The following is a 14395-nucleotide window of genomic DNA, read 5'->3' on the forward strand; positions in this document are numbered from 1 at the left end:
TGCCCTTGATCAACCTGGGACCCTTCAGTCTGCAGGCTGATGCTCTATCCCCTGAGCCAAACCAGCTAGGGCTGTAGTGTTAACTCTTTTAAAATAAAGTCGTATACAAAATCCCGAATGGATGGACTACATTAACATTCACATGGTGTCTGAGCACACGTCTTCTTGACAGCGAGGCTTGAGTGAGCCCCCTGCTAAGTGAGAATCGCAGGCAGCTTTCTACAACCTTTTTAACTGGAAACTCAAAATGACTTCGAACATGTCAACCTCCAATCTGGCATTTAAAAAGAACTTCATATGAGTTTAGGACAGCTGTTTCATACAGTTTAATATGATATGACTACAAATAACCAGCATGCACACCACATCCCCGAGCTTCAGGGATACATCCTCCTTTGCTCACACTGGGTGCTGTGGCATTGGCTGGGCTCTGTACAACAAGTCACCTGCCTGCAGGGACGCCCTCGCCTCTCCTGCTCTCACCTTCCAGAACTTGAACATTATTTATCCTGAGAAGAAGTTCAGAGCTTTTTCTGTGATAATTACTTTACTACAGTTGAAAAAGGCTGAGAGATATTTGTGAATTTCAAATATAAAAATGGGAAGTAAAGTATTTGTCCAGATAAATTGTGCTAAAAAAATGAAAGGTTTTATTTGCAACTTATACAACTTCATAAAAAAAGCACTGTTCAGAATCTAACATAGGATAACTTAAACATTTTGTTGCCTGAAAAATACTGGTAATATACTTGTTTTAAAATAGTTCAGACATACAATTAAGTGAACTTTGATAAAATGTTTCTTAAGATGACAGCTTGTAAACAGAAAAATTAATGTAATTTAAACACATTTTAGTAAATATGCAGATATATTTTATTTGTCAAGAGTAAATGTCAGTTTTATTTAGAATATTTAGGTACAAAAAATAGAAAATTATATACCTATGACTGTTAAGAAAAAGTTAATTGTTCTGAGACTACTACTAAGGCACTGATATGAATTATCTAAATGTTTATATCTTTAATATTCAGATGCTCATAGCTATTTTCTTAGAAATATTTTTAGTAAGGTAATTCAATCTTATTTTTCCCTTGGAAGACAGTTTTAAGCAACAAATATGTAATACATCCTAATAAAAATACTGTGATAACACCGATTCAAAAGTACTTATCACTAGAAAAAGGGTTTATATACGTGGGTGTTTTTACTTTTAAACTTTTTTTTTCATCATCATACATCAGCCACAAGAAAGTGTACTGAAGCATGGAAGACCATCGTATTATATAAAATTTTATACAAAAGCTTAGGATCATGTTACTAACTGGATAATTATATCAAAAATTAAAAAGTTCTATAAAACTATTGAGAGGTTAGAGTTTTAGGTACATAATACATTTTAAAACATATTCTCAAAATTTTACCGTTAGTGCACAAAACACAAGCTTCACCTTAGAACGCAAATGCAGTCAGCCTGATGTGAGCGAGCTCTCTGCCAGGGCAGTGGCAGCGGCGCTCTGCAGAGACAGGAAGTCGGCAGCAGAGGCAATGATCTCGATCCATCACAAACCAGCAGCTTAAGACTTCACAGCAGTGGATGCATAAGTTCTATCACCCACTCTGCTTATGTATTGACCTCATACTTGAAAGTATTTTTCCATAAAAGACAGTAACTGTGGCCATTTGCCAGATATAAAATAACTGATACAGCAAATAAATTGAGCAAGAAAATCACAGCATATTTCTAACTTTTTAATAACTTCTGCTTGTGATGACCTTCTGTGATCTGGAACCTTTGTTTTACATAAAATTGGGGCTGAAAAAAGAGAGAGAAAAAACTTTTGATTGGTACAATATAAAATCAACTAAGAAATAAAAATTATTAGAATCAATGGTTTTACAAAGCTTTTCCAGAAAGAGCAAATATACATCTAATGTCTATAGGATATCTAGTTATGGAACTTCGGAAAGAAAGGGGAAAAAAAATCCCACCAAAATCTATTTTCTTCTGGACGAATTCTGAAACTATGGGCTTGGACCTGATTTTGTCATCAACAGCTCATACCAACGATTCTCAAGTGGAGCAGGGTGATAATTTCCACAAGGTAAGTGTAAACTGTCTTTCATATATGAAATAAATATGGGGGAATCCAATTTTAGTAACACTGGATTAAGATAAAAAGATAAGTAAAAGGTCCCAGAGCTTTGTAATAAAAAGCAATAAATTATATTTATAGTTTGTCTTTTAAAATTCAGTGCTTGAATAAACATAGCTATTATTCATCATATTATGCTTGCTATGGACCAGGCACTGTGCTAGGCTCTGGGGATGGATATATCCATGAACAAAATAGATCCATGCCCTCATGGAGCCAATGTTAAAAGTTCATACATGAGAATTCTTCTTTCTTCCCCCCAAAGCAATAAAATCCACAGGTCAATTAAATATACCAAAACCCTGTGGATTACTTCTCCACGGTTCAAAAATAGAAAGCTAGCATGGATTAGCATCGTTTTCCTAACTATTCTCAAGTGGAGTTACAATGATTTGAAAATGCTGGGTTTGAAATCAGACCTGGTTTTGAAATCAACAATGGAAGGGTTGCTCTGTAAGGACGTAAGGAGGACAGATGCTGCTAGAGCAGCGACAATTGGAGAAACCGAGGCAAAGACCACAATGGAGAATTTGCAACAGCACAAACAGGCAAACTGACAAGGACATATTAAATGGGAGAAATAAAATGAAGGACACAAAGTACAAAAGAGGAATAAAACCTTATTTTCTAAAACTTTGGTAGTTTCGATTGTGACACATACCCCAACCTATAAGCCTTGAGAATATCATCCAAATGCTACTCATGCCGCCCCATTGTACTGGGACCCTCTCTACCTTCCTCTGCATCATTGCGTCCACCATTGGTTTCATAAGCTCTGACATCAAAGCACAGGAGTTCACATCGATAGCCTGGTTCCCTTATTAAAATAAAAATTCTCACAAAATCATTATCAGTAGTATTTATTAAAATAAAGTGAACCTAAGAATTAGTATTTTTAAATCAAATATTATTTGACATCTTTGATTCCACAAGAAAGCATACAGCTTCCAATTAGATAAGAAATTTAACGTAACTAATGGTAGGTCAGCAGTCTATTAGAGCCACAGGCTTGGCTATAAAATAAGAGCAGCCGACTTTTCCCCCCAAGTAATTGATGTATTTTACATTGTGATGTGTTTTTATTTCATTCATTCTTTCATTTTGCCAAATATTTAATGAGCACCTAATATATGCCAGGTGCTATTGTAGATGCTAGGGAAGCAGCAGTGAACAACAAGCTGACCACAGGAGGCAGGCAAGGAAAAGGAAACAGACAGAAGCACAATAAAGATCAAAGAGGGCAATGAGAGGGAGAGGGAAGGGGCGAGGCTACCCGAGGTGGGTGGTTGGAAATGGCTTACTTCTTACGGTCTTTGTCCTTCTTCAGGTTGCTGCCCATAAAGGTCTGGTTCTGGTATATCTCGGAGGTAGCTTTCTTTTTAGAGAAAGAGATTATTTCTTCTTCCAAAAGTCTTCTCTTCTCCTCAAGCTTCATTCTCTCTTCTTGGTGAACTCTTTTGAGGTGCTCAAATTTGGCCTGTAGCTGGGAAACAAGGTGCAGCTCTCAGCAGTGACACAGAATGGCTGCAGCTGCGCAGGGGTGTCCTCCTGCTTAGAGCACACTGCTAATTCATGCTAATGGACACAACATCTGCACAAGCCAGCAGCTGCACAGGGGTGTCCTCCTGCTTAGAGCACACTGCTAATTCATGCTAATGGACACAACATCTGCACAAGCCAGCAGCTGCGCAGGGCTGTTCTCCTGCTTAGAACACACTGCTAATTCACGCTACTGGACACAACATCTGCACAAGCCAGCAGCTGCGCAGGGCTGTTCTCCTGCTTAGAACACACTGCTAATTCACGCTAATGAACACAGCATCTGCACAAGCTGCCTGGTGGCTCAAGTTCATGCTTCAGAAAAAATTTAATTATGAATTTGCCTTAGCAACTTTAATTTTAAATAAGTTCCCATGCAAAAAAAAAAAAATGCATGAACAAAATATAATGAAAAACCATAGCCTCAGGAACAAACCTGTTTTTAAAACACGACCTTTTCTTGAAGTTTTTATTTTCTTGCTCTAGTTTCTCCACAAAGCCTCTTCAATTAGATTTTCTAAAATTTATGCTTAATAAAGGCAAAGAACACAAATTACAGAAGCAAGTTATAAAAAAGGAAAAAGAAACCCTTATTTTCCAAATTAAGTTATCATTTGTAGCGAGGAAGCTATTAAAAGTTATACTGAAAAATCTGTTTGGGAAGTTAAGTGTCAACTGTCAATTAAAATCAAGAACCTTAAAAATTGATTCTATTTTTCCACAGTCATTGAACTTCTTGAAATTTAAACTAAATCAAGAAACCCTAAATTCAGAGAAATAATACTCACTGTAGTATGTACCCCATAATGGAAAAACATAGTCTGTGTCTAATAGAAATAAAGTAAAACCATAAATTTATGTTGAATAACTCAATGCAGCCATGAAAACGAGTTTTACAAAAGTTTATAACATTATAACATGAGGTTTCCCTGGTTAATTGGTGTTAATCTGAAAACAAATCTGGGCACTTCAGTAGACTCCATATGAATCCGCTGTGTGCCGTGTATATAAGCACAACATTTTACATCTTGATTTAAAAAAAAAAATATATACCTTTTCTTTTCTGATCTCCTACCCTGGTTAAACAAATGTTAAATTAGTCTTTTTAGTTTTAGGCAGCAACCTAGCATTCAATGAAAAGTAAAACTTGGCTTCCAAAAAGATGGCATATAATAGCTGAGGAAATAGAAATACGCTACTAGCAACCAGAGGCTGAGGGTAGAAACTGGAGAGAGCTAAACCCCACCCTAATAAACAGTAAATGTCCCATATACGGAGCAGTGTGTCCTGAGCCAGAAAACCCGATGGAGGCCTGAGACAAAGGTGGGAGAAGCTGAAATAGGTGAGTGACCTGCTGCCTTAGATCCTTTCTGAGGGGGCCATTTCAGAGAAGCACAGTACTTGGTGCTGGCTTATTAAATGGTTTCTGCTTCTATAAAAAGGTGTATGTGAGAGTGCACATGTGTTTACAGGGCGGAACTCATCCAGCTGTCACTCCCATCGGTGGTATAAAGTCTACAGCTCTCTGAGCACATGTGCGTCCCTTGTAAATATGGGAGAGGAGCGGCGTGGAGGCTGAAACAGACACTGAGGCTACAGGGGCAGATCTGTATTCTTGTGAATAGAGACAGAGAACTGATTACGTAAATGGGTTCTTTATAAGCCTACAGAAATATCTCTAAAGGTTTATATATAGAGTGCTTCATATATTTCATTCCTGAGGTTGATAAAAAATTCCAGGAAAACTGTAACAAGAAAAATGTTTTAAATGGGGGAGTGGGAAAGGTGTGAATGGGAACATTATTCATATTATGTGGCATTCACAGCTTTGATAGCAACAATCTATTCCATGTACATGAAGCACTCACTCACGGTTCCATTAGTCACTGCAACAGGCATTTATTCAAACGTACTTTCAAATACTAATCAAAAAAGTTAAAAACAGTACACCTTTTGTGCTCCTGATAACTACTCACCAATGCTCTTAAAACTATCACCAATATGGTACATTGCTGTCTGTATCTTTTGTCAACATTATTTCTAAGAATGCCATACATTCTGATGTTCAGTGATCCTTTTAAACTTATCAATTTTTAGAAACAAATGCTAAAGACAGCATTCCTCTTTGATTGAACTAGATCAGTGATGGCGAACCTATGACACACGTATCAGAGGTGACATGCGAACTCATTTTTTTTACTTTTCTTTGTTAAATGGCATTTAAATATATAAAATAAATATCAAAAATATACATCTTTGTTTTACTATGGTTGCAAATATCAAACAATTTCTATATGTGACATGCCACCAGAGTTAAGTTAGTGTTTTTCAAAATGCTGACATACCGAGCTCAAAAGGTTCGCCATCACTGAACTAGATTATCTTTACTGTGAGTTTTGTGCCTCCCAGTGGCCTTTTTGCAATGACTGCCTGGAAGGCGAGCTGCCTGTGCTCACTGAGAAGTCACCTTGGGCCTCAGTTCTCGGCTGCACCTATGGTGAACCCCTCCTTCCTGCCCTGTATTATAAGTCTTCTTCCTGTATTCTCATGTTCTGTATTTTTACTGGAGCTGTATTTTTACTGGAAATCATATAGAAGACTTTTAAAAATAAGGCCTAAATTAAATGAAATATTAACGACAGAGCAGACATATATAAAATGGGGAAGTAGTAATGATGTAATGATGGTTATGTGCTTTATTGGAGGGATAAATAAAAACTGTACTTTTTTTGTAGTAGGGGAAAAAGAATGGGAAATCGTATAATACATAACATGCCTCACTAGTACATTCAGAATGATGTAATAAAGATGTAAGAAAGACAACATTCAGACATTATCTTGAGATAACATTTGTTCGGTGCATCTCCCTACTCTATTTGTCTATTTAATGTTCACAACATTTTCAATTAATTATATAATAAAATCCAGTTTTATACAAAATATAAATTAAGAGGTATTTGTTTTATAACATTGGCAAGGATATTTTAAATAACAAGGTCTCCTAATATGGAATTAAGTAATGTTTTGGGATACCAAAATTATCTTTTTGTTGGTGACTGCCAGTATCTTATTGACATAACTAACTTTAAAATGTTGGCAGTCAAGTATTGGGATCAAATATCCCAGTTTACCCTGAAGAGACTTGGTTTACACCTACTTATTGCCCCAGTGTAATTATTAATAAGCCTCCTTTCCCTCTAAAACCATTGTAATTAAGGCAATAACGTATCCTGTCTTCCTCAGCCCTGGAGTAGATGATTCTAGTCTCACGGAGTAATGATGATTGACTAGACGCCCTTCTTCAGCAAACTGACCGTAACTCTGTCAAGTATCAATAACAGTGGCTTAACAGCATGAAAAGTGGTCATGAAACAAGCAGGCCAGTAATCTACTGTCTCTAAAACTACGTAATTAAAAGTTTAGAACTCCTGTGACAACTGATTGTTGGTGCTTTAGTTTCAAATTAACTTCGTTTGTTTAATACATACTCTTTAAGCATTTGAATCATAAAAATAAAACTCTACAAAGCACCTACTAACAAATAGTATTCCTCTTTTTCTTTCAATCATTTAGTCACCTGAATTTTTAAATCCTTTTAAGTAATAAACATTTAAGCAAAATATTATGTGGAATTTTAAAAATTAAAACTTATCTATACACCACTTCTACAACTTTTCTCCTCACTGGAGAGACAAGGAATCCTAATCTATGAGAAACTCTTGGAAGAATTTCACTCCACTACCACCTTAAAGACTAATCCACTGATTAAAAGAAAAACCAGCATCCTTATTTCCTACTCATCACAACTCCTTCCTCCTCAATATTTGTATTTTAAAATACCTACAAAGTAGGGACTAGTTTAAAAGAGAACAAGAAACTAAAGAAACAGAACACCCAAATGCAATGAGACCTGTGATTTAATTCTGGTTCAAAAACAAAAATCACCAAACAAAAAGAAATAATAATAGACAATCTTAAGACAACTGGGGAAATTTGAATATGGATTAGCGATTAGGTGAGATTATGGCATTCCCATTAATATTCTTAGGTGTAAATTGGTACTATGGTTATGAAGAAAAATACACCTAACCTTTAGAGATGCACACTGGTGTGTCTAGAGATAAAGTGCCATGATGTCTCAACCAGCGTTCAGATAACCGGGAAAAATACACCTGCATGCACATACACATAGATACCCGCATACACACACATGCGCAACATACGCACATGTAAAATAAAAATGGCAAAATGTTCCCTACTAAATCTAGGTGTGGGAGAGACACAGGTGTACTCTGGATTCACATTTTTATTATCTGAAATTTTTCAAAAGACCAAAATTCAAATTATAAGTAGGATATATTAGATTATTTTACCAAACCATTTACTATTTAAATATCAAGTACTGTAAGTGTACCTGACATAATAAATTTGTAAAATTAATTACAAATAACTCTTCAGGGACTCTTGTGTTATCAAGATCACTTGTATTAACATTTCTGTCTTCTAGAAATTTTTTTGCAGCTCACCCTTTTTGAGCCTCATTTGAAAATGCGGCCATTTACTTAAAAGTAGCCATTGCAATTAGGTCTACAGATCTATAGAAAATAGCTTAACAAATAAAATTAAAATTGTTGCTTGAAGAATGAGAAGCAAACAGAACTAAAGGAATTCACTGCTGATGTTTAGCTGTGCCAAAGGTCATTTAGACCAAAGGTCATCTAAACTCTCAAAAAGGGCTTTAGCAAGCCAGAGCTACACATTTCTGACTCCTGGTTAAGATACTTAAAATACTTCTTAGTAAAATGGTGCATTACAAGTTCTTGATAAGCCACTTCTAAAGGATGACCATTTGCTCATAATGGCCAAAATTGATTTCAGACTACAATTTTTTAAAAGACTAGGTGCATAAAATAGCTAGTTTTTAAAGAATAATAAGTAGTCTCCAAATGCATCTCAACTAAATTGAGATAAATCCCCCAAATTAATAGGACACCTAAAAAAATGCAAATCCCAACAAACTAGTGTACTTGCCTCTCTTTCAGCTTCTTTTAGTATGGCTTCTTTCTCCTTCACCCGGTGCACAAACATCTGCTTCATTTCATCTTCCTTCCTCTGACGTTCCCCATAAATTTCGTGTCTTTTGGCTTCATAGGTCTCTTGAAGACTAAAAAGTTTTTTATAGTAATCTCATGTTAAAAATGTGGTGTAACAAACTTGCAAAAATTCAAATATCTCAGGTTAAGTCTCATAACTATAACATGTGCCAATATCCTCCCACATACAGCAACCTGAAACATGAGATAACCCATAGCAGGAAACATACAAAGCCATAGTGCTACAGCTAACAGAGAGCACTAAGAGTTTGAAAACTGTTTTATCAAATCCTTCACAGTAAGTACTCGCATTTTACCTCAAAGGAATTCCTTTCAATCTTTGTTAATTGGCATTACTGTGTCTGGAGACCTCCAAGTCCTGACATCATCTCTGACTCTTCCCTTGTTCTTATCTCCATATCTGATCACCAAGGCCTGTGAACCTGAAACATCATCTAAATCTAGTCTTCTTTTGATTTCTACAGATTTCCTGTTACAGGCCAACTTGATCTCTGTGATTTTCTGTCTTCACTACTACAATAAAATCCTAATTGATCTCTGCATTTTTAGTCCTCCTTTCTTGAACTTAGTTCTTCTTGCCACTCCCAAGAGTTTTCACCAAAACCACAGAGCTCACTACCTTTTCCTCTGCATTAGAGTTTATCTACAGAATAAAGTCCCACCTCCTCAGAGAGCACTTAAGGAACTTCACAATGTGACCTAATTCCACCTTCCCAGATTCGTTTCTTCCAAACAAACCCAAACCCCCTTAGGTCCCAGCCATACCGGCCTATTCACTCCCTAAAGCATGCTACATGCTTCATGCTTTAATCTGCCGCACCTCAGCTTGCACCCCCTCTGCTTCCGATGCTATTGCCCCCTCCTCTACCCAGCTCTTCCTTAAGGCCAAATTCAAATGCAACTTCCACTCTAAAGTCTTCTCTGATCTTCCCATTTGGAACTAGCTGTCCCTTCCAAGCATTCCCATGGCATTGTGTTCACACCTCTTCCCTGTCATTAATAGCCACCTGCCTCTCCTCTAACAGACAGACCATCTTTATATTTGTAACCCCATTCTGCAGCAGAGCTCTCTAGACATTTCAGTGTGTTCGTAAGTGTTCATTTAATGACAGAAATTGTCAGGATGTTGAGCCAAATTTAACCGAGCAGAGCAAGGACTGTCCAAAAAAAATATGATAAATTGCCCTGGCTGGTGTGGCTCAGTAGTTGGAGCATCAGCCTGTGCATAGGTTTTGGGTTTGAATCCCAGTCAAGGGCACAGACCTGGGTTGCAGGTTGAATCCTGGCCCCAGTTAGGGCTCCTACGGAGGCACCCAATTGATGTTTCTCTCTCTTTCTCTTTCCTCCTCCCACCTTCTTTTCCACTCTCTCTAAAAAGCAATGGGGGGAAATGTGATAAATTAAGAAATTTTAGGAAAAGAACCCAAGTCAGTTCTTCCGGAAGGAGCAAGCATGTTTAGGCCCTATGCAGTATAACTCTATACAGCTGGGGTTTTGTTTGTTTGTCTTTAAACTTTTACAAATTGATTTTAGAAAGCAAGGGAGAGAGAATCATTGCACATCGGGAGGACACTTTTTTTTTTTTTTTAAATAAACACTCTTCATGGTTAAAGAAAAAAAAAGAGAAAAGAAATTTTACCAATTTAAAATACTATAACTGGAGAAGTAAATATTTTAAGTATAGAATTCTATAAGTTTAAGGAAAAATAAAGAAATGTTGCATAGTAGTTACCATGGCTGCCAGTGAATGTGTGGTACACATAACAGGCATTCCAAGGAAGACCAGATCCTGAACACTGTCTGAGAGCATGGATGGACCCAGAGAACACCATGCTCAGTGAAATAAGCCAGTCAGAGAACGACAAATACCATGTGGTTTCACTCATATGTGGAATCCAAAGAACAAAATAAACTAATAAACAAAATAGAAACAGACTCAGATAGAGACTGACAGCTGTCAGATGGGACGGGGAGGCAGGGCTAGGTGAAGAAGGTGAAGGGATTAAGCAACAACAACAACAAACACAGACAACACTATGGTGATTGCCAAGGGAAAGGGGGAATGTGGGGAGATGGGAGAGGGTAAAGGAAAGGAGGATAGTGACGGAGGAAAGACTTTGGGTGGAAAACACACAATACAATATACAGACGATGTATTATAGAATTGTACACCTGAAACCTACATAATTTTATTAACCAATGTTACCCCAGTAAATTCAATAAAAATTAAAGGAAGAGTAAAGCTTATAAATGTACAAAATGCTCTGGATAATCCTATACGTACTTCAAATTCAAGGAGGCATATTGAAATTAACTTTAACTAAAAGCATTTTAGTTTTTAACAGGTTTCTTGTTTTTCTGTATTTGTTCTGGTAGTATTTTAAAGAAGCCTCTAAATCTATCAGATTACTTTCAGAATTTTCAGAAACCTCACCACATTCTGCTGGTCTTACACTGGGCTGGTAGCCTTTAATGACAAACTTGGTTTAAATAATGTCTTGAATTCATATCAAATGTAAGTTTTTAAAAATTCTTCTTAATCTACTTATATAAGCACTTGGAGTTGCTTAGGAGGAAAAGAAATCTACCCAGTAAAAAGACCTAACATCTGTTGATTAGTTGTTAGCAGCGAGTTACTTTCTGGGTTCCTTTCAGTAATTCCATGGCAACTAAGGGCAACCGGGAAGAACATGCATTAATACTCTGCTTTACAGGTAAGAAAACTAAAGAGAGGTACAGTAATCTGCTCAAAGTAACACAGTTGGGATACGAGCCAGAGCCAACCTGCTCGAAAGCCATCCTAACCGCCATGACAGACTACGCTGAAGTCTTAGCAAAAAGATAACAGAGATGGGTGCTCTACATTTCCACCTCACCACAGCGCTTTCCCAATGGACAATCAATACTAACAATAGCCTAGGTGGTCATCACACCCTCACGCATCACGCCCTAACATCATCACAAGATGGCCATCACAGATGGCCATGCGCATAGCAGAGGCGGGGCCTGGTGGAGGAGGCGAGTCGCAGCAGAGAAGGGCAGCTGTGGGCAATCAGGTCGGCAGGGGAGGACAGTTCGGGGTGATCAGGTTAGCAGGGGAGGGCAGCCGTGGGCAATCAATCAGGCTGGCAGGGGAGGACAGTTGGGAGCAATCAGGCCAGCAGGGGAGGTGAGCTGGTGGCGATCAGGCCAGCCGGGGAGGGCAGTTGGGGGCAATCAGGTCGGCAGGGGAGGACAGTTCGGGGTGATCAGGTCAGCAGGGGAGGGCAGCCGTGGGCAATCAATCAGGCTGGCAGGGGAGGACAGTTGGAAGCAATCAGGCCAGCAGGGGAGGTGAGTTGGTGGCGATCAGGCCAGCCGGGGAGGGCAGTTGGGGGCAATCAGGTCAGCTGGGGAGGGCAGTTGGGGGCAATCAGGCCGGTAGAGGAGCAGTTAGGTGTCAATCAGGCCGGCAGAGGAGCGGTTACGGGGCAATCAGGCTGGCAGGAGGTGAGTGGTTAGGGGCCAGCAGTCCTGGATTGTGAGAGGGATGTCCGAGGGGGTCCCAGATTGGAGAGGGTGCAGGTCGGACTGAGGGACAGCCCCCCCATGCACGAGTTTCGTGCACTGGGCCTGTAGTGTAAATTATAAAGCTAACTGCAAGTACAGAAGTCTTTCAAAAGGCGGTAAAGAAACCCTTAGAGCTGAAAGGAAATGGTTTATAAAGTTAGTGTTATAAAAGTAATACTACCATTTTTTACTATCAAACAAAAATGAAAAATAGTTTCTTACTATACTATTCTAGTAGCTTGTTGTCATGAATGTTTAATGTAATGTATTACTATAGTTGTAAATATCATTGATTTAAAGCAAAGTTGAAGACCAAACAGGAAGAAAAAATGCTCAGATGCTCATGTTCACCAAGAAAACCACTGCAGTCCCTGCACTTTGTGCTCCATGTTGGTCCTAGTCCTCATAAACGTGATGGGCTTTTTCCATTTCTACTGTTGACTAAATACTTACAAGTTCACTATTTACTTATAAACACTTTCAAAGACACAAAATTGTATGACATAAAAGATTATGTGAAACACTTAAGCAAGTCTAAAATACTACCCAACCTTCCACTCAAACTTTAGGTCTCTCACACTTCAAGGTCAGTGATTTGTATACACATGTTAAAGGTGATTGACTGTAGGAGCAAGACTGGTTATGTCCATCTAAAATAACTTGGGGATTTAAGTAGGTTTATAAAAGCATGTTTCATACAGCTTAAATAACTGAAGATCAGTTAATTAAGATACTAAGAACATAATGCCAATTACTTGAACTTCATAATAAACGGATAATCAGTGCAGGCAGATTAGGACACTAACTATGACCTGGCAGAAGTACTCAATAAATGTAAATGAAAAACAAACTAAAAGAGCAGCTATGAAGAGGGCTAGTAAAGAGAAAGAAAGGCCATCCTAAAAGGTTCATGTAACTATTTTTTTTACATAGTAGAGGTCCGGTGTACAAATTTATGCACAGGTGGGGTCCCTCTGGGTGGCCTGTGGGGATTAGGCCACCTGCAGCTCCTACCTACTGCACCCACTCATCCCAGCCCCATTGCGCCTGCCGCAGGCTCGGGTCCAACCAGTCCCAATCAGTAGAGGCTCGTGCCACCGCCACAGCAGCATTTGCCAGCCGTGCTTCGGCGCCCTCCCGAGGGGGTATAAAAGAACAAAAGGACAGTTGCAGTACTGAGGAAGGAATCACTAAGAAATTATTTTTTAAAAAATTAAGTTAAATGAAAAAATAGCAAAAAGTTTCAAAACATATAATAGAGAACTGAAATGCATAAATATGTCACAATATATATTTATATACTGTATATGAGGCCCCTAGAACCATAAGAAATGCAAAAAATTCACTGTTAACACATTCTCAAATTACCCTCTTAAAAATCAAATTGCTCCCCTGTGGGGCGTGTGCCCCATGTAGGGAACCACTGTTCTAAACATTCCCTTTGAATCTATAGATCTTGGCCTATGTAGTCTTCCAACTATTGCTCTTTTTGTTTCAGATGGAGTGGTCTCCATTATTTTCAAAGAACTGGAAAGGAAGCAACTGGATTGTATTGCACTGCTGCACTTCCACAGCAAAAGCCTGATCCTCAACTTCAACACAGCTGACCTCTTCTTTTTTCTTGAGACCCTCTTCACTTGCTGGTTTCCCTCCTTCCTCTACCCAAGGCTTCTCAATCTCTTCTGCCTCTCCAGCTAACAAATATTAGAGAAACTCAAGGCTGTTTCCAAGGCACCTTTCTTTCCAGATGTACTTCTCTTTCCAAGTAATATCATCCATACTCATATATTCAAGTAACCATCTTAAGCTAATTTCTTTGGTATAGCCCTCTCCTCTGAGCACCAAATAAATATCCAAAGTGCCATTTGACATTCTCACTTGGATGTTTCAGAGGAAAATTAAAGTCAACAGGTACAGCCCTAGCCGGTTTGGCTCAATGGATAGAGCAGCCGTGGGCAAACTACGGCCCGCGGGCCGGTTTCGCCCCGTTTGAAATGAATAAAACTAAAAAAAAAAAAAAAAAAGACCGTACCCTTTTAT

At 38.4% G+C, this 14395-nt stretch overlaps 1 protein-coding gene across 3 annotated transcripts in view; it reads right to left on the reverse strand.

Moving 5' to 3' along the window:
- Nucleotides 1-616: 616 nt before the first annotated feature.
- SEPTIN10 (septin 10) overlaps nucleotides 617-14395 on the reverse strand; it is a 76551-nt gene continuing 62772 nt past the window's right edge. For 2 of the 3 annotated variants that reach the window (XM_081086190.1, XM_081086189.1), the window contains 3 exons: nucleotides 8724-8856; nucleotides 3455-3636; nucleotides 617-1813 (listed from right to left, as the gene is read on the reverse strand). In XM_081086190.1, the coding sequence (XP_080942316.1) occupies nucleotides 1798-1813; nucleotides 3455-3636; nucleotides 8724-8856 (331 nt within the window). In that variant the 3' untranslated portion in view covers nucleotides 617-1797. Of the gene's footprint in view, nucleotides 1814-2887; nucleotides 2971-3454; nucleotides 3637-8723; nucleotides 8857-14395 lie in introns of all 3 variants that reach the window. The other variant, XM_081086191.1, reaches the window with a different exon arrangement.

The sequence above is a fragment of the Myotis nattereri genome, assembly GCF_964212035.1.
Source record: "Myotis nattereri genome assembly, chromosome: 3".
Taxonomy (NCBI): Eukaryota; Metazoa; Chordata; class Mammalia; order Chiroptera; family Vespertilionidae; genus Myotis; species Myotis nattereri.